The sequence below is a fragment of the Astatotilapia calliptera genome, chromosome 11 (genome assembly GCF_900246225.1).
Source record: "Astatotilapia calliptera chromosome 11, fAstCal1.2, whole genome shotgun sequence".
NCBI lineage: Eukaryota > Metazoa > Chordata > Actinopteri > Cichliformes > Cichlidae > Astatotilapia > Astatotilapia calliptera.
This window is the reverse complement of record NC_039312.1, coordinates 27381362-27402275: the sequence shown is the minus strand read 5'-3', so window position 1 is coordinate 27402275 and position 20914 is coordinate 27381362. Positions and strand designations below refer to the sequence as shown.

Here is a 20914-nt window from a genome sequence, read left to right as displayed (position 1 = left end):
TTTCTCTCGTCTATCATGTTTATGAACATAACTTTTTGAAATAAGAGCTCTACGCAGGTATCTTAGCAGATTTTTTGAGGCTGAATAATTATCCTCGTAGTGACAGTAGTTACATGCGAGCGCTGGGCTTTGCAAAATTACCATTACAGTCATAGTCACATATTTTAAAGATAATAATGAGCCCTGTTACTGAGTGATAAAATGTGCTGTATCACACTGTTATCTTGAGCTAACGCACTAAAAATATTCTCAAACATCATTTGAGAGTTTTAACAGAATACATAAAAAAATAATTTACTTCACTTTTCACCATAACAGCTTGTCACTGGTAATGTTTAACAAATAATCATGTAAATTGTTTCCTGTGCAAACTTCAGACTCCTTTAAACTTCACTTTTTTGTAACAAGATGGCTGGAACTCTGACTTTTCTTCTCATTAGTTCTCTGCTGCAGGGTGAGTGAAAGAAAATCAGCATCATGTAAAGATTAATGTGTAAAGATTATTATTTAACATGAAACATCTACTAAACTACAAAGGGTGTCCATTTATTAGATATTTAACAGTAAAAATATTTAGCATTTGTACCTGAATTACACACTGAAGTCCTAGCAGCAGTGATAACTGTGGATAAAGGCTACAATAATTAAAACTGTACTGTTGCTGTAAATTACTGTTTGCATTTATTTTTTACAATTCATTGTGTTGTGTTTCAGGTGCACTGTGTGAAACGTTCAACATCAATATGCCACAGAATATAAATGTCGTGAGTGGCTCCTGTGTGATCATCCCCTGCTTCTTTGATGTTGAGAGGAACCATAAAAATAACTTAGATGATTCATGTAAAGCATATTGGAGTAATTCAACTTCATTTAACAGTAAAAATGCAAAACTAAAGCCAACTAAAGAAATGACAGGAGACTTAACAAAGAAAGACTGCACCACAACTTTCAATAATGCAAGTCTTCTTCAAAGAAGTAAATATTACTTCAGACTGGAGTGTAATAATTCACTGAAATACATTTTTACACAAGCTGGTGTAGATATTTCATTCATAGGTAAGTTTTTATATCCATATAAAGACAATTCATGTGAATAAATGACACGAGTCAAGCTGCTTTGACTTTGACATTGTGAATTCACTGGATTTTACACAGCATATAAAAACCTGAAATGAAATACTGCTCATTTCTTTATTGACTGATCTTTTTGCCAGATGATCCTCCCTCTCCGACTCTGACTCCATCCACACTGGAGGTGGAGGAGGGAGCCTCAGTGAGTCTGACGTGCTCTGCTCCAGCTCCATGTTGGTCTCATCCTCCAGCTCTGACATGGAGCCCTAACCTGGGCCAGAGTCAGGAGACACTGCAGGAGAATCAGGACAAAACTAAAGTCAGGACCTCTGTTATGAATTTCACTGCTTCTCACCTCCATCATGGAAATAAAATCTCCTGCACTGCTGTCTACCAGAAACAAGATGGTAGCCCTGATGTCACTGCTGAAACAAGTTTAACTCCTGATATTTCAAGTAAGTTTATTTGTCCTCTACTGTAAATAATGTCACTGCTATTGACTGACTTTTCTTGACTTTGTTCAAATTAGACATAAAACAGCTAGTAACGTAATGATTTTAGTTATTCTGCAATCATGACTTCTCTGGGATTTGCAAAACATAATGGAAGACTTAAGCTCCTAAATGTTGATAAATATACAAACTTTTCCTTTCAATCAATCAATCAATCAATCAATCAGTCAATCAATCAATCAAGCAATCAATCTTTATTTATAAAGCACTTTTCATACAAAAAATGTAGCACAAAGTGCTTTACATAGTTAAAAGTATAATGTATTTTCTTTAATAACATAGGGTGTGTTTTTTTAAAAATCATAATTGTAATAATCCATAATTATTTGGATATGCGTTTCAGATTCTGTTCAGTGAAATATAAGCCCTCCAGGAAGGCAGGAAAAGCCCTGTAACTTACTTTAAAACGAAATATGTTCCCTAAAACAGTGGACAGAGCTACAGACCTTTACCCAGTTAGCTGGCAGCTAATGACCAGCACTACTTGTGCAGTTAATAAAAGGACAGGTAATGTTTGTCGCGCTGTTGCACACACAGCACGCTCATCTATTTCAATTTGTCAGTTGTCACAAGACAACTTACCAACATGTCATAATAAGGTTCATCTCTGTGCTATAGACTATGTGTACGCTGTGAACGCATACTAGGTGTACGCTATACACCTACTAACTGGTTTTTGTTGCATCAGTCTGCGTCTCACATTTAATTCGCTTCTTCTACAGCTCTGTATATGGTAAGCCATTTCTGCCAAATATTGTGAGTTTTCTAACACGTCTGGTTAAGAAATGGCGTAAGAAATGCAGTTTAACGCCATGGGGAAGGCCCTGCATAGTTTCAAGAAAACAGCGTTTTAAACGCCTTCACAGCTGACACTGAACGCTGGAAAAAAACAGTTTTTAATCTGTCTTTGAACGCCATTTTTTGCTGAGCGGTGTTCAAAGACAGGTAGAAATGCATTTTTTTTCTGCCGTTCAGAAAGGGCGTTTAAGACGCCACTTCCTGGTGTAAAATACGGTATTCTGTCAGGTCAAAGCCATTAAACAGTGTTTTTTACGGCATTTCTTAAGCAGACGTGCTAGAAAACTCGCGTAGAAAACTCGTGGCTTAAATAGCTTGTCATATGGACACCGCTCAAACAGCAAAAAATGTGTGTCCTGCCTCAAAACACATCCTACCCAATGTTTCTGCGCAGACGCGCTGCATGCATAAAACACACATAAAACAATTGCCTCAAGAAAAGGGCATTTGGGACACCCATCAGGAAAGGGGCAGGTGCTCAAGCCCTTCCTCGCACGTGCCTGGTGTAGCTCAGAAGGTAGAGCAGGTTATCTACTATTTGGAAGGTTGGCATGCAGACTGGAGCCAATTTGCACACCAAATATCCTCGGGTAACGATATTTAGATGAGCTGTTATCTGATGAACAAAACACTTTCGATGTTATTTTAATTAGAAAACACTTAAACATAAATTAGGTGAATGGATGAGGCATGTTGTATGAAGCGGTTTAAGTTGAGTAGAATAGTGGTATGTAAGAAACAGGGCATTTATCATTTCCATGGGGACCAAACTCTAAATAAGACACAGAGAAAAAGAAGTATCAAAAAAGTCCACCATCTGGCTGGAGCCTTTCTATGTGGTGTTTCTCTTCCCACCCACAGAAGGACGGGTAGGTTTACTGGAGATTCTAAAATTGCCCACAGGACAGAATCACTGTCTGTGTCAGTGTACACTGCCTCTCACCCAGTGGCATTTGGGCTAGGCTCCAACCCCCCTGGAAGATGATGAATGGGTAGTTTTTGACACTCAGTAAAAAGAAGTATAAAGTTGGTGAAGTGACTGTAAGTTGCATTGTTCAGTCAGTCAATATAAAGACAAAGAAAAATCATTTTTATTGGATCGACAGACGGATTGGGGCTGCAGCTGCAGTAATGCGGACGCTGCACCGGTCCGTCGTGGTGAAGAGGGAGCTGAGTGTAAAAGCGAAGCTCTCAATTTACCGGTCGATCTACGTCCCTACCCTCACCTATGGCCACGAGCTGTGGGTAGTGACCGAAAGAACGAGATCGCGGATACAAGCGGCGGAAATGAGCTTCCTCCGAAGGGTGGCTGGCCTCTCCCTTAGAGATAGGGTGAGAAGTTCGGCCATCCGGGAGGGGCTCAGAGTAGAGCAGCTGCTGCTCCACATCGAAAGGAGTCAGCTGAGGTGGTTCGGGCATCTGACAAGGATGCCCCCTGGACGCCTCCTGGGTGAGGTGTTCCAGGCATGTCCCACCGGGAGGAGGCCCCGGGGCAGACCCAGGACACGCTGGAGAGATTATATCTCTCGGCTGGCCTGGGAACGCCTTGGTGTTCCCCCGGATAAGCTGGAGGAGGTGGCTGGGGAGAGGGAGGTCTGGGCCTCTTTGCTTAGGCTGCTGCCCCCGCGACCCGGCCCCGGATAAAGCGGATGAAGATGGATGGATGGATGGATTTTTATTGGATACATCAGTATTTAGAAAGAAAGGGCCAAAGCAACTTCTTACTATCACTCTACAAATTTTCTTGATTAAAGAAAAAAAAGAGTAAATGTGTGCGGTTTGCTCCCTTCTCTCCTGTTTGGTGTTAGATGTGTATGAGTTATTAATTTAATGGGAAAAAATATATATTAAAGGCATTGTACCCAACCTATAAACACTATTTCTGCAAAGAAAACTGTCTTAACATTTTAGTTTGTATGTTTTATTCCTTAATTTTCAGATTCACCTAAAAACATTACAGTTTCAGTCAGTCCTTCTGGTCCAGTACCAGAGAACAGCAATGTGAGTCTGACCTGCAGCAGTAATGCCAACCCAGCAGTGTGGAACTACACCTGGTACAGAGCTGATGGAGACCAGGAGACATTTATCGGAACAGGAACCAGTTTAAACATTAAAGTCTTCAGAGACAGACGGTCATTTTTCTGCAAGGCTGAAAATAAGATTGGAGTTGGACGTTCCAGCAGCATTCAAATAGATGTTCAGTGTAAATATCATATTTCACATCTGCTTTACATAGATAGATAGATTAGATAGAACTTTATTAATCCCTCGGGTGGGTTCCTCTGGGAAATTCGATTTCCAAAAAAGTACAGCACCGACAGAAGTTACAGAGTTGCAGAATATTATATATATATATATATATATATATATATATATATATATATATATATATATATATACACACACACACACACACACACACATATATATAAATACAGAGACAATATAAATAAAATATACGAAGGGGATAAATAGAATAAATAGGAATAAAAAATAAAAATACAAGTGAATTGCACATTTCAAGTATATAAAAATACAAGTGAATTGCACATTTCAAGTATAATATCATCAGTATAACCCAGCATCAAGGATTCAGACCATTAGAACTGGAATTTACACACTGAGCTTTTTGAATAGTCATCAAATAAAAAAACCAATGCATTTTTGCACAAAAAAGTATCAGCATTCCTAAACTGTTGTTTCAATATACAAAAGTCTTTGCTTGTCTGGTCACACACATATAACTAAAAGTGACATCTGATATGATGTCAGCCAGCTCTTTGTAGCTATAATAGTTTCAACTCTTCTGGGAAGACTTTCCACCAGGTTTAGAAGAAGTGTTTATGACCATGCCAGCTGTAACAGGGCAAGAGGCGGGGCACACGCTGGACAGATCACCAGTCTGTCGCAGTGCCAACACAGAAAGACAGACAACCATGCAGACTAACATTCACACCTATGAGCAATTTGGAATGGCCAATCAATCAAACTCCTCTAACTGTATGTCTTTGGACTGTGAGAGGAAGCCAGAGTACACAGAGAGAACCAACACAGACACAGGGAGAACTTGCAAAGTCACTGTTAAAATACAAATAAACGACTTAATGATAGGTAGTGTAATACCCAACATACAGTGCAGTACACCACTAATCTCTATGTTTTATTCCTTAATTTTCAGATTCACCTAAAAACATTACAGTTTCAGTCAGTCCTTCTGGTCCAGTACCAGAGAACAGCAAAGTGAGTCTGACCTGCAGCAGTAATGCCAACCCAGCAGTGTGGAACTACACCTGGTACAGAGCTGATGGAGACCAGGAGACATTTATCGGAACAGGAACTAGTTTAAACATTCAAGTCTCCAGAGATAGACGAACATTTTTCTGCAAGGCTGAAAATAAGATTGGAGTTGGACGTTCCAGCAGCATTCAAATAGATGTTCAGTGTAAATATCATATTTCACATCTGCTTTACATATCATCAGTATAACCCAGCATCAAGGATTCAGACCATTAGAACTGGAATTTACACACTGAGCTTTTTGAATAGTCTAGAAATAAAAAACCAATGCATTTTTGCAGAAAAAAGTAAAAGCATACACACAGCATTTCCAAAAGTCTTTGCCCCTCTGCCCACCCACATATAACTAGAATGACATTTGATTCTCAATTTAAAAAAGGTTACTGTATTTTTTTGGACTATAAGATGCACCGGTATATACGGTGCACTGTCAACAAACGTGTCTGTTTTCATGAATAAGGCACACTGAATTATAAGGCGCATTAAGCAAAACAACACGGTCAGATAAGTCAAACTTTACTCAACTCATTCTTCTTGCTTCCTCCACTTCTGTACCATTGATTCATTAATGTTGAATTCTCTTGCAGCTGCTCTATTCCCATGTTGTTGCAGTATATTAATGAGTAACCTCGTATTGTGGATGGATTATCTCAGTTGTTCTCCTGACTAAAGTTTGGTCTGTTTACAGTATCCTGTCATGCGATTGCATTTCTCCCTAACCTTTGGGAACCCTCACATTAACTTTTATCGAGTGGAACAAAGTTAGCATTCATCCCCCAGCTTCACTGCATTTATGTTATGCTAACATAGCTGTGTTGCTAGCAATCACATAGCACATCATTATATAGTCCAACTTCAGTAACCCTACAAAAGTCACTGCGGTTGAGTTTTCTGTCTTCGTTTATGTTGGAAGTGATGGCAGAGCTGTACGTTTTAATTTTTTCAGAAATCTTTCAGTCAGAACATGGTAATATCATCTTTAGGTGGAAACTAGCAAGCTAACTTCTTGCTAACTTCTAACTGCGTTAAATTTAATAAATTCTGTTTTCATGGATGCCTGGATGTTAAACTTAATTGTTAGACCTGGTAAAACAGAAACACTGATAATTTTATTAAAGATAAAAGAATTTAGACCGTTTATAACTCTCAATGATGTTGCAGTGTTCTTCAACTTTGGGACCTGAAGCAGACAGAGTTCTGGACCCAGATTACTCCGCTAGGCTCCTAACTACAGTAGCTGTGATGCTCTAACAGTCCATCAAGCGGTGCAGCTTCGTAGCTTAGCAAAGTCGTACAAAAACATTTTTTGACAGATTTTTGAGCGCCGTGTACCACATAAAATCTGTTCGAGGTCAGTAAGCACAACCAGAATTCATACATAAGGCGCATTGTCAATTCCTGAGAAAAATAAAGGATTTTAAGTGCGCCTTATATGCGGAAAATATGGAGTATGATATAGGGTTGCCAACTCCCTGAAAAATAAATAAGGGACACCTTGTGGCCAGGGCCGGGCAACCCAGTTCACCCTTCCCAGTGTGGTGAATTTTGTAGCTCTTTTTTTTGTGTGTGAAATTATTTTTTAACCATTTGAGTTGAATTTGATTTAAGCAGATGCATATTCTTTGTGATATGACCATATGGGAAACAAATGATCATTTAGCCATTTATTTTTAGCTCAAAATGACAACATTAACACAGTAAAACAGGTCTCTTTCTTAAACAGAAGCCTGTCATGCTTAACTTTTGAGAATATAAGTAAATCTTTCTTTAAAAGAACTCTGTCCTGCTTAACTTAAAATTATATAAATTAATAGAAAACAATAGAACGAAAAATATTCTTGTAACAGTGCACATATAGTGCATTTAGTACAATCGGCTTCAGTTGAGGTATTATTTCAGCTTTTCTAATGCTAATCAGCTGCTCCTGTTTGTAAACCCGCTTGTTCCCATGATTACGCATCATAACTCATCATCATTATTCATCTATGTATTACTTTTATGTATTAGTGATCTATTTGTTGTAATCATCTATCCTTGCAGTTGTTTATTACACAAAATAAATTATATTATCTTCTGGCCACATAGCGCTGATATTCACTGCACATGCCCATATTAACCTTAACCAGAGGGTTTAAAAAAAAACACAAACCAGTGTTTACATACCATATCTGCTTCTGCCGTGGCCTGGTGGACAAGAAATTGGTTAAGGGTTCCCCGAGCTTTCACGCCCCTCATGTTCTTCATGTGCCCACCACTAGAAGCATGCCTATGGAAAAAGTGCGCCGGCACACAGTGCAGTGCGCTTTAAAGGTGTTATCGTGCACTTTTCCAGCCAGGTGTTTTCCTTTCCCATTCCTCCCTGTACTTTTGCAGCCTTTTCCCCCCCTCTTTCTCTGAGGGGAACAAACATTGCTGCTCTAATGCTGGGCTCACACTGTGCGATTTTTGGCCCATTTTGAGCCGATTTTTGAGTGATCGGCCCGATTTTGGCCTTCATCGTGCATCGTGTAGTATACGTGGGGTAACCAGAAGCGATTAACACCTAACGACCAGCTCCCGATCATCAATCGCTCGTGAGGGTGTCAACACAGCCGCTCACGCGCAAACACGTAAACGTCGGTGAAAAAGATGGAGCAGCACGGCTGTGCAGCGTGTGATCTGGACACAAGCGATGGAGGCACAACTTGTAGAACTTTGGAAAGCTCATCCGAGCTTTTTCGATGTGGCATCACAAAATTATCACGACCACAACAACCGTGAAAATAGTTGGATTTACATTGCTGCTCAATCACAGCTGCCTGATCAATGTTTTTCATTAGCAATTTAGCAAAGTTGATGGTGGTGGTGTGTCTGTGTGAGTGAAAGACAGAGAGGGGGAGCGACAGATTTTCTGTTATAACCTTCATTTTATGGAGGCACAGTGTGAGCACTCAGGTCGCATCAGAGCATCGGGCGGTATAGTGTGAGACCCTGCATCGTGACCTACCAACTTCTAACCCCTGTGAGTCAATCGTGCAGTTTGAGCAGGAGCTGAATAACGTGACTGAAAAAAATCGCACAGTGTCTGCCCAGCTTTAGATGTACTGTCGTCCGAGACTTGCACCACAGTGTCGACGTTTGTTTCCCTGTTGGCCATTGTCACTACCCGATCCGTACCGGAAACCCGATCGGTACCCCGCATGCGCGAAAGGTGTCTACTTCCGGTCGAAGCATTTTACGATAGTTACAGGTCAGAGTATCTGTTAAGATGTTAAGAATAACAAGTATCTCTTAACATGTTTCCGATAATGAAACATTTAATATAATGTAGACAAAAATAAAAAAATTAAAAGATAGTGACAGATCGGGACTCCCGATCCTTACTGCGCATGTGCAGTCAGACCGTACAAATCGGGTCTACCCGATCCGTACCGCGCATGTGCAGGGGTTTTCTTCTTCTTCTGTTCGTTTAATGGCAGTGTACTCCCCAGTGTACGAGGATACCGCCACCTGCTGACTGAGCGAATGAACCCTATTGTAAACTGAATTAGCGTCATTACAAACGTGTGTTAAATTTGATTTAGTGATAATCGAGTGTGTTTATGCTTGTCTGTGTGAAGAGGATTGTTGGAAAAGTGATGATAATGTCCGCTATCACTGTCAATTGCCAGTAAACACTTCATCTGGCTGCTGAATCTTCACGTGACATATTATAAAGTCTGTATTATTAACTCTGTCATTAGGCACCATTCTTCTTATTTTACGGCGCTGTTGTTCAATCGGGGAACGCTTTCTGTTGAGGAGAAAAGCAAAAATTTGTTGCGGATACGGATTATTCATTGTTTAAATGTCCTGGTAGTCGAAAAGGAGGCAGAGCTGCTGAGAAATGCTAGGAGCTAACTGGGCGCTAACCGTATCTTTTTTTATTTTATTTATTTATTTATTTATTTTTTTCAAAATATTAAACTTTATTAAGAAACAGTATACAGAACATGTATACAATCAGAACAAAATTAACATATGCCAGGGGGTGTAATACAAAGAATTACAAACATTCAAATAATTTGTAATTACTACAAATAGTAATAGTTTTCATAGCCTTTTTGTTAAGTGATCCACTAATCAATTTTATGTAACATAAAACATCATTATAGTAATGTTTAAAATCAGGTTTTTTGTTACTGTATTTGCATTTGTGAAAATAAAATTTAGCTAAGATGACTAATAAGTTTATTATAAAGTAAACATCTTCTTTTTTTTGCCTTCGAAAGAAACAAAATACAACATTTTCCCATTTCACAGTAAAGTCATTATAGAGATGTCCAGCAATGAATCTACTGAAGTCTTTCCAAAATGTTCTAGCGAATGAACAGATCCAGAAGAGGTGTTGCACAGTCTCAGGATGGCTTCCACAAAATCCACAGTTCACATTTATGTCCCTTTTGAACTTTGTCATGTAATGATTAGCAGGATAAAATTTATGCAATATTTTAAATGAGACTTCCTTCACTTTATTCGTTACCAGATACTTGTTAGGAATTGACCATACTCTTTTCCAGTTAATGTCACTGACAAAGGAATTCCAATAAGAGACCACATGTGGGATAGTTAGAGATTCTGTCTGGAACAAAGCACGAATATTCTTATTACTTTTACTGTGGTTTGTTAGACAGATTCTTCCTATGTGTGAATCTAAAGGGTTGGGGAGAGAAACAGATGATATGCAAGGTTGAATACCTTTAAAAAGCATTATAATACCCGTAGGTATTGCATCAAATAATATGGCATATTCTTTGGGTGTGGCTGGAAATTTATAGGTGTTTAAGAATTCTGAGTAGGACATGAGCTGCCCATTAGGATTAAACAGCTGATTCACTAAAACAATCCGTTTCTCAACCCACCTAGAAAAAAATAATGATTTATTTTTATACACTATGTTCCTATTATTCCAAATTGAATACGTATGGGGTGTAAAGTTGTGTTTATATATAAGGGACCAAGCTAATAGAACTTGCTTATGAAACATCGAGAGCTTTTCTGGAAGCTTATCTATATTATAATCACAACCTAAGATAAAACTTAGACCACCAAACTTAGAGAAAATGTAGTGAGGAATAAAATTCCAAATGGATACCGGATTTTTAAGAAAATGTTTAGCCCAATTAATCTTAAATGTATTGTTTAGAGTAGTAAAATCCAAAACATTGAGACCACCGTGTTCATAGTCATTCATCAATACACTTTTTCTGATGTAATGTGTCCGGTTTTTCCAAAGGAAGTTGAAGAGCATTCGGTCAATATCCTTACAAGTTTTGCCGTCCACATGCAGAGAAATTGCTGCATAAGTCAGTCGAGACAGACCTTCTGCTTTTGAGAGCAATACCCTTCCTCTTATACTTAAATCTCTCTGCAACCATTGATTTAATTTGGTTTGAGATTTTTTAATAATTGGGGGGAAATTTAGTAAAATTCTGTCTTTTGGATCTTTGCAGATAATCAGACCTAAATATGTTGCTTCATTTTTAACTGTTATATTACAAATACTCTGAACATTACACTCTTTGACAGGTAATAACTGACATTTATTTAAGTTTAGGACCAATCCAGACCCTTTTGAGAAATCCTCTATTACACGTAAAGCAATTGGCACTTGGCTGGCATTTTTAAGAAAAATTGTGGTATCATCTGCCAATTGACTGATGACAATCTCTCTGTCTGCTATGTTTATACCCTTCACAGGGCTATTCGAAATATGAGAGGCAAGAATTTGGGTGCAAAGTAAAAAAAGATAAGGGCTAATCGGGCAACCTTGGCGTACACCTCGATTAAGACTAAAACGAGAAGTGGTGCCATTTTTCATTCTAATAGAACTATTAGCATTGGAATACAGAGTTTTGATAGCTCTGCAGAAGATATCACCAAAACCAAATTTCTGAAGTGTAAGAAATATAAATTCATGCTTAATTGAGTCAAAGGCTTTATAGAAGTCCAGGAGAAGGATAAATGAGTCATCAGATATTAATGCTGAGTAGTCCAGAATATCCAAGACGAGTCTAATATTATTGGAGATGTGTCTGTTTGTCATAAAACCAGACTGTGTCTCGTCTACAATATCGTCCAAAATATATTTAATTCTAGCTAGCAATAGAGCTAATATTTTATAATCATTATTTAGGAGGCTTATTGGTCTCCAGTTGTCTATAAAAAGTAGGTCCTTCTTAGGTTTGGGAATTAAAGTAATAAGTCCCTGAGTAAGGCTGGGAGGAAGAGTGCCCCTTTCAATACTTTCATTATAAACCTGCAACAAAAAGGGTGCAAGCTGACAAGAAAATGATTTATAGAATTCAGCCACCAGCCCATCTGTGCCCGGAGATTTGTTGTTTTTAAGAAATTCAATAGATGTCAATATCTCTTTTTCAGTAATTGGACTGTCACAAAAAAGCCTATCAGCACTTTTAATCATTTTAACATTGTTTACAGAGTCAATAAATTGGGTAGCGACCTTTGCGTTATAATTGGATCCATACAACTTTGAGTAGAAATTACAACAAAATTGAGAGATAATTTTTGCATCATCACTGACCGTACCATTTATATTCAATTTATGAATAGTATTGGTTTTAGATCTATGTTTTTCTAAGCGGAAAAAATAAGCAGAATTCTGCTCTCCCTCCTCTATCCACCTTTTTCTTGAACGAACGAAAGCTCCTTCAGCTTTCTGGCGGTAAATCTCATCCAGTTTAGATTGAAAGGACCTAAGATGTAAACTATCCTCTTCCGAGACCTCGTCTGGTGGGAGTTGATATATTGCGGAAATTTGAACAATTAGATTTTCTTCTTCTGCTGCCCTTGACTTAGCTATTTTTGCCCCATACTGTCTCAACATTTTACTTGTCTCAAATTTAAAAATTTCCCAGTTTGTGCTATAGGAATTCTCAATATTAGCCTTGTGTATAAAGTGTTTTAACAGTCGTGTAATTTCAGATTTTACAATTGTATGGCTCAGAAGCGAGCTATTTAATTTCCAATAGGAGGATCTATTAATTGCAATAGTAGGAAAGAGTTGCAGATTAATATATATTGCTCTATGATCCGTAAGTGGAGTTGTAAGGATATTGACCGTAACACTGTCCTTTGATAGACTACTTGATATTAACCAGAAATCAATACGTGATTTCCTTGAACCAGAACGGTTACTCCAGGTAAAAGATATATCATCAGGAAATTTGTCTCTCCAAATATCAGTTACATTAAATTTATCCATAAATGTTTCCAATCTCAAATTATTCCTAAAATGTTGTGCTGGTGGCCATCTGTCTATAGTGTCATTTAGTGAAACATTAAAATCTCCTCCAATTATTAAGTTTGAACTGGGATATTTAGAGAGCCAAAAACTAATCCTTGTATCTAAAGAGTCAATTAAATTATCATTTTCAGGTTTGGTATTATAGCCATATAAATTGACAATTATGAAAATGGAGTGATTGTATTCTACTATCAGACAAATATAATGACCCAAAGAGTCACAATCTGAATGTAGAACAATACCTTCGAAGCTACCTTTGAGAGTTGTGACCCCAGCTGACCTCTCTGTGCCATGCGAATACCAAACATCGTTACCCCACTGAGACTTCCAGAAGTTCACATCAGCAGATACAGAATGGCTTTCTTGGAAAAAACAAAAATGACTTTTATATTTCTTAGCAAACAAAAATAAGGCTTTACGTTTACAGATCTGTCTCAACCCCCTGGCATTTAGGGAAACAATAGAAAATGACAATTAAGAAAACAAAAAATAAATAGCTAGAAATTTAAAGAACCAATATTGTGTGCTTAACAAAAAATAAACCTCACTAAGGGACCGAGCATTGCAAGGATGAAAATAACTCGGCAGAAATACACGAAATATTTTTTAGGATACAACTCTGGTGCTGAAACTTAAAGTGTCCTCACACTATAAATGAGGCATAGACTTAATGATCCAAAACGCCAGAAGGATCAATGAAAAACAGCCAACCAAGTCCAAGCAACTGTGCAACATTGTAGGGTCTTTTCCATTCCTTAGCTTCCCCCATATTCACCTCTCATTCTGAAGACGGGAAAACTTCTGTCCCATTAACAAAACCCCGGCATCCAACGTAATAGGCCTTTTTATTTTCTCTGCGAGCCTTCTCGATAATGGGCCACAACTTGCTCCGGCGCTCCCTCTCTTCTCTGGAAAGGTCCTCAGCAAACTTCAAGTCCCGGTTTTCCTTTAAGAATGGAGATGTCTTAGCTGCTTTCCACAGGCTATCTCTGGTTCTGCGGGAGATGAACTGGATGATAATAGGTCTGGGACTGGTGTTGTTTGGGCGTTTGGAGCCGACCCGATGTACGGTGTCAATGGTGTCATAAAGTTGGTTTTTACATTCAGGCAATGTAGCCTGACAAATCTCAACAGCAACCTTCCATGTATCCTCCTGTTGTTCTTCTTTGACACCAAACAGCCTGAGGTTCCACCGTCTGGAATATCGCTCGAGATCTGTGATTCTTTGCTGGTTTTTATCCATACGCTCTTCCTCTTTGGAGATTTTCTGCTCCAATGTGCCCACTCTGCATTTGACATCTTTTATCTCTTCGCATGCAAAGTCCACAGTTTTTCTGATCCCGTCAATCTGTAGTGCAAGGTTATCCATTCTTTCGTTTATTAGTTTTGATAGAGTTTCAACAATATCCACGCTATCTCCCTTTGAATGCATCGCTTTCTTTGGCGCCGGAGACTGGCTGGGTGAGACGGGTAGAGGTGGAAACTCGTCCATTACGTCCTCAGTTATTGGGAGAGGTAGTGAAAGAGCCGTATAGTCATGGCAGTTGTCAAGCAGTGGGTTCACCGACCCGGTTGTTTGGCTAGCATTAGCCTTTAGCAGTAGCTTCGTCTTGGAGCTAGACGAGGGTCTTTTATTGTCACGCTGTGACATTTTATCTCTTAATTGATCAAAATCAGTCCTTTTCTGGCTTAAATACCGTAAAAGCTTCTAAGGTCTGAGTTGACACAGTGTTGCTACCGTATTATAAGGTTACATTTGCTAAGCTCGGCAGTAAGCGTGTACTTACTCGGCCATCTTGGAACGCCCTCGGGCGCTAACCGTATCATTCAAATGTATTGAATGTTGCAATGTTGGCAAAGAGAGGAAGTGACGTAAGATTTGCGCATGCGGGGTACCGATCGGGTTTCCGGTACAGATCGGGTAGTGACAGCCATGCTTGTTGTTGTGGTCATCTGTTGTCTTCCGGTATTTTCTCCGCAAGCGACCTTTCCTCGACCAATGAGATGAGCGGTAATCTGAATTGTCATACTCGAATTGTCATAAGTGTGCTGTCAGCTCATTGGTCACAAAGCAGGAGAGGGGCCGAGAATTATGTTTTCAAACAAAGCGTTAATTCCATAAACATTTATAGACTACTTTTAATTCTCACTGTATTACGGGACAAAGTGCGTCCCTTATTAGCTCAATACGGGACGTGTACTTTTGTTTCGAAATGCGGGACGATTCCGTTTTTTAAGGGACGGTTGGCAACCCTAAACTGCGTTAAATTTAATAAATTCTGTTTTCATGGATGTCTGGATGTTAAACTTAATTGTTACACCTGGTAAAACAGAAACACTGATAATTTTATTAAAGACAAAAGAATTTAGACCGTTTATAACTCTCAATGATGTTGCAGTGTTCTTCAACTTAGGGACCTGAAGCAGACGGAATTCTGGACCCAGATTACTCCGCTAGGCTCCTAACTACAGTAGCTGTGATGCTCTAACAGTCCATCAAGCGGTGCAGCTTCGTAGCTTAGCAAAGTCGTACAAAAACATTTTTGACAGATTTTTTCAGCGCCGTGTACCACATAAAATCTGTTCGAGGTCAGTAAGCACAACCAGAATTCATACATAAGGCGCATTGTCAATTTCTGAGAAAAATAAAGGATTTTAAGTGCGCCTTATATGCGGAAAATATGGTGTATGATATGATGTAGGCCAACTCTTTGTAGCTATAATAGTTTCAACTCTTCTGAGAAGACTTTCCACCAGGTTTAGAAGTGTGTTTATAACTATCACAGCCGTAACAGGGCAAGAGCAGCACACCCTGGACAGATCGCCCGTCTGTCACAGTGCCAACACAGAGAAACAGACAACCATTCAGACTAACATTCACACCTATGAGCAATTTAGAATGGCCAATCAATCTAACCCCTCTAAATGTATGTCTTTGGACTGTGAGAGGAAGCCAGAGTACTTGGAGAAAACCCTCGCAGACACAGGGAAAACATGCAAAGTTACTGTTAAAATACACACATACGACTTAATGATAGGTAGTGTAATACCCAACATACAGTGCATCACTAATTTTCATGTTTCAATACTTAATTTTCAGATTCACCTGAAAACATCACAGTTTCAGTCAGTCCTTCTGGTCCAGTACCAGAGAACAGCAATGTGAGTCTGACCTGCAGCACTAATGCCAACCCAGCAGTGAGGAACTACATGTGGTACAGAGTTGATGGAGACCAGGAGACGTTTATTGGAACAGGAACTAGTTTAAACATTAAAGTCTCCAGAGACAGACGGTCATTTTTCTGCAAGGCTGAAAATGAGATTGGAGTTGGACGTTCCAGCAGCATTCAAATAGATGTTCAGTGTAAATATCACATTTCACATCTGCTTTACATATCATCAGTATAACCCAGCATTAAAGAGTCAGATCATTAGAACAGAGTTTTATATACCATGTTTTTCCAATACACAGCAAATAGAAACAGTGTATTTTTTTTAATTAAAAAGTTACAGCATTCTTAAACTGTTGTTTTAGTACATAAATCAGACTTCGTGAAATACACGTTAATATCCATCCACAAGTGATTGTGTTATTGCTTTTTTTTGGATTCAACTAAAATACCACAGTTTTTGTCTGATCAAAATTATCTTAAATAGTTCTTTAGTGTATGCGCAACACTAAACTAACACTTTATCTTCAGAAGACTTAGGCAGTGGGCTAAAATAAGGTGCAAGCATTCTTAAGATGTCATCTTTTTAAATAAATTTATAAGGCTTTATGACAGGTAGTGTAATACCCAATGTACAATACACAACTAATTTTCATTTTTTAATACTCGTTCTTTAGATTCACCTAAAAACATCACAGTTTCAGTCAGTCCTTCTGGTCCAGTACCAGACAACAGCAATGTGAGTCTAACATGCAGCAGTAATGCCAACCCAGCAGTGAGGAACTACATGTGGTACAGAGCTGATGGAGACCAGGAGACTTTAATTGGAACAGGAACTAGTTTAAACATTCAAGTCTTCAGAAACAGACGGACATTTTTCTGCAAGGCTGAAAATAAGCTTGGAGTTGAACGTTCTAATGTGACTCAGCTTGAGATTCATTGTATGTATCTCAAAATTAAATTATACTATTTTTGTTAGAAATTGTAACAACACATTAGTGTTTTCCATTTTTCTGACATTTTTGGTTATCTCCAGATCAGTTTGAGACATGACCATCTTTACACACAGCATTTTACCGGTCACTTTGTCAGTTAATTTTTTTTAGTAATTTTTGCAAATATTTTTCAATCATCAAGGTTGTTTTTTACTGACTCCTCTCACTTTCTTTCAATGACAGTTCTTCCACAGATCCTGTTTTCATCAGATTGTGTTAAAACTGCAAGTCAAGTTAACTGTTCCTGTGACACTGACGGAAACCCTTCCCCTGCTGTACAGTGGTATTTGAATGGAGAACCTGTCAATCAGTCTGGTGGATTTGAAATATTCAGTGAGACTCTAAACATCACAGTTCACAGGAGCTCCTTCATTCTGAGTCAACCACATGTGAAGCATTTTTCCACCCTGCTCTGCCGTAGCTTCAACTCTCTGGGATCTGCCAGTCAACAATTTTGTATGAGCAAGTTTAAAAGCTCTGCAGAACCTCAAGGTTTGTATTTGGTGCAACTGTAAATACTCTTGTTTAACCCACATACATGATGCAGTGGAGATCAAGGAGATTTGATACCTTAGTTACTGATATCCTGTGCTCTACAAAGCCAGTTAAGAGATATTGTCAGGATTTTCCCCCCTAAATGTTAGTATTCATTTACAGTAAATTCACTGTCAATAACTTTAGGAATTCCACTAATCCACACAAGCAGTTAGGGATGGGTTAATCCAGCTACAGTCGACTCACTACCAGTTTCATAAAATATGGAATGTTTTGAAGTACATTTATATCATTGGTATTGTGCTAACACACTCCTGAATGTTCAGGACCAGCAAACTGCCACAAACATCTGCTTTTATAAACATGTTCACGCTTGCTGATGGTCATTAAATGAAGTTTAATAATCAAGTGCATGATTATCAGCATCTGGCTGCTACCTATTCTTGTGATTCCTATGGAAGCAGTAAGAGTGCACAGTTTTACACACCGCTTCTGAAATTTGGATTAGTCTTTGTTCAGTAATGACACAGTATACCATGTTATGTTTTGTAGTTCAGCTGAGGCTGTATATATGTAATTTTAAGACCTGGTAAAGAGCAGGTGATTTTCAAAAACAAAATCCAATATTTAAAACCTTGGAATTTGAAATAAGTTTGTTTTACCACATAATTTTTGAGTAATATGGCTAATTAACCCTCTGGGCTCTATGGTGGCTAGTTTTGGCCACGAACAAGCTGAAAGGGTAGTAATGTTGAACAAACCCAGAGGGTTTAAAAAAACCAAAACACATTATGTATGTCATGCATACAATTAAAAATTAAGTAGGGTGATTTTTTTATGTATTTATTTTTTTTTTTACATGGTATTTTTTTATATTTATTTTTATTTTGTTTTTTTAGGTTCAGTTCTGTATCCAGCGATCGTCTCCACTCTTGTATTGTTACTATTAGTACTAATGTGTGTTCTGCTGTTTGTTATCAGGTATGTACACAATTTGGTACTTAAAATTGTTCAAACTACCCACAGCATTTACTATTTACTAAGTTGTATTTGGCCTGATTTTCTGTGATCTTTAACTGAATACTGATACTGTGCAACTACTGTGTATATTTACGCTTGATCCATCAGAAAACATACTCAACATTGGTAACAACACTGACTAACTTTAACATCAGTCTGAGCTGTTTATTGGACAGTTCATGTCTAAAAACACTGACATTATATGTTTTCATTTTCAAGACCTCTGTATGTTAACATTCAGATTAGTTTTCACATAGCAAGCTGTAATACACCACTATATATCATCATGAGTTTATCCTGTGAACTAAAAAGTGAGCAGTGAAAAACTGCAGTGTATGCTTTGTAAAAATATATATTTGATATTTTACTTTATTTTTCAGGACTCAGACGAATCACTGTAAGCCGAAAGTTGGGTTAATAGATGAAAACAACACAGTTGCGATGATTCAGCCTCCGACTGAAGAAGGAAATGAGGTACTTTAACTTTATTTTTAAGGCTTTTTTAAAGGTGTGATACTTTTACATTTACACAAGAATGAATAGATGATCTTCACCGGAATGTTCACTGAAATTTACTATGCAATTTTAGGCACCAAACACAACAGAAGAGAGCATTTATGCAAATGTTGAAAGGTTGAGAGAGGCAGGCGTTGTTGACCCTAAAGTAGTTGCTGAGCCAAGTAGCACCAACTTGCCAAGCGCTGAGCCAGTGGGTGCAAGAGGAAGCAAAAACTCTGAGAACAAAGGCGACAAGTGTGAAGCAATTTACTCTAGTGTGAACTGGAAGACCAAGAGCAAGAAAAAGAAGGAAGAAACCTCTGTGGACTTGAATTCACCTGGTAGCTATTATCTGGAGGAGGAGAAGTGCATTGTGGAGGGAATTAACAGAAATTTTGTGAGCAATGCACTAGAGATGGGAGGCCTGTATGATGAAGTGGGGGGTAAGAATGTGAAAAAGGAAGTGGACTGTGAATATGCCCAGGTAAAATTTAAAGACAAGACTGAAAAGAAAAAGAAGTAAACTTCTGTTTTGTTGAGCTTACTGCTAAAAACATAGCTGTCCAGCATTATCCTACCTTAAATAACATTTAAGATAGGAATAGAAATACAATTACATACCCTTTAATGATTAGCCTTTGAATAGTTACCAAGAAATATTTTTTGTTGTGTAAATATACCATTGCTTAACTGGCTCTCATATGTACCAGTGCACAGCCATCTTCTTTTGTGTGCGTTTATTATTGAATCTGGCACAATATCTCTGTTTGAAGACACTGCTTCAAACAGTAAAATATTAGGTTAAAGCTCAGGAGCCAACTTATAACTCCTTAGTGACTATGCCTGTCACTGCAAATTTCAGACCTTTGTTTAGGAACCTGTGCTAGACCCACTGATTTGTAGTTCCACGGAATATCATTTGTTGGTAAAAGAGCAAAAAGACCAGACTTTTTGTTAATAAGGTGTTTTTTTTAATTAAAAATTTTGTATGTCATGTGATGACATTGTGTCATCATTCTGTCTCAAAATAAAAAGTCTGAGACATAATAAACAAAATTATATATCATAAACCATGAGGAGAAGCGCGAGGATCAGCAGACACTTTGACATGAAACTGTAGGAAAGACAGAATTGTCACTCACAGTAGCTGTGGTATTGTGTACAGAAGTAAAATTTGTTTGTATATTTACAAAATATTAGTGTGTTTACAGTGTTTTGATGTTATAAGACAGCCAGAAATATATCGCTCATAATATTTTTATGAGCGATAATTAAACACAACATAATCACAATTGCTTTTATTTTGGCAAACATTTTCAAAAATGAAGTACAGCTGTGAGATTTGTCTTTTATGAATATGTAGTTTCATTTTCTTTTATGGGTAGCTATTCATTTACATACAAAGTAGCTATTGGGTGACCCACTGGTAGCATATGCATAAAAGTGTATCTATCTAGTTGGTTTTGTTCTTTTTGTATGCTCCATATTAACATCCTTTTGGCAAGCTTAACATAATTCCACTGGCTAGCTGCATATTATATTGTATTATTGATTTAGGGTTCACTTCAATTATCATTTAGGGCCTAAATCCTTACAGCATGTTAGATGCATCTAACCTTTGAGGCCATGCTTTAAAATTGAATGTACAACAAATATTAAAAAACTTTCATCTTCCTTCCAGTTCCTGTCTTTCTTATATCTTCTTTCAGATAGTGTTGCATATTGACATTAAATACAGCAGCTGTAGCTTTAACTAACAGACAATTTGACAAA

General features: G+C 38.0%; 1 protein-coding gene across 1 annotated transcript; it reads left to right on the top strand.

Annotated features, from left to right (window-relative positions):
• Nucleotides 1–302: 302 nt before the first annotated feature.
• LOC113031547 (sialic acid-binding Ig-like lectin 10) lies at nucleotides 303–20461 on the top strand. The gene is made up of 9 exons (XM_026183698.1): nucleotides 303–454; nucleotides 715–1056; nucleotides 1215–1526; nucleotides 5560–5823; nucleotides 16064–16327; nucleotides 17312–17620; nucleotides 18523–18604; nucleotides 19024–19117; nucleotides 19233–20461. The coding sequence occupies exons 1-9, from the start codon at nucleotides 409–411 to the stop codon at nucleotides 19662–19664; spliced, it is 2145 nt and encodes a 714-aa protein (XP_026039483.1). The 5' UTR covers nucleotides 303–408; the 3' UTR covers nucleotides 19665–20461.
• The last annotated feature ends 453 nt before the right edge of the window (nucleotides 20462–20914 follow it).

Bases quoted from the DNA above. Each gene is read 5' to 3' on its own strand.
- LOC113031547 (XM_026183698.1), top strand. From the start codon at position 409: ATGGCTGGAACTCTGACTTTTCTTCTCATTAGTTCTCTGCTGCAGG. The intron at 1,057-1,214 runs GTAAGTTTTTAT...TCTTTTTGCCAG, and splicing joins TGTAGATATTTCATTCATAG to ATGATCCTCCCTCTCCGACT. The intron at 5,824-16,063 runs GTAAATATCATA...CTTAATTTTCAG, and splicing joins CATTCAAATAGATGTTCAGT to ATTCACCTGAAAACATCACA.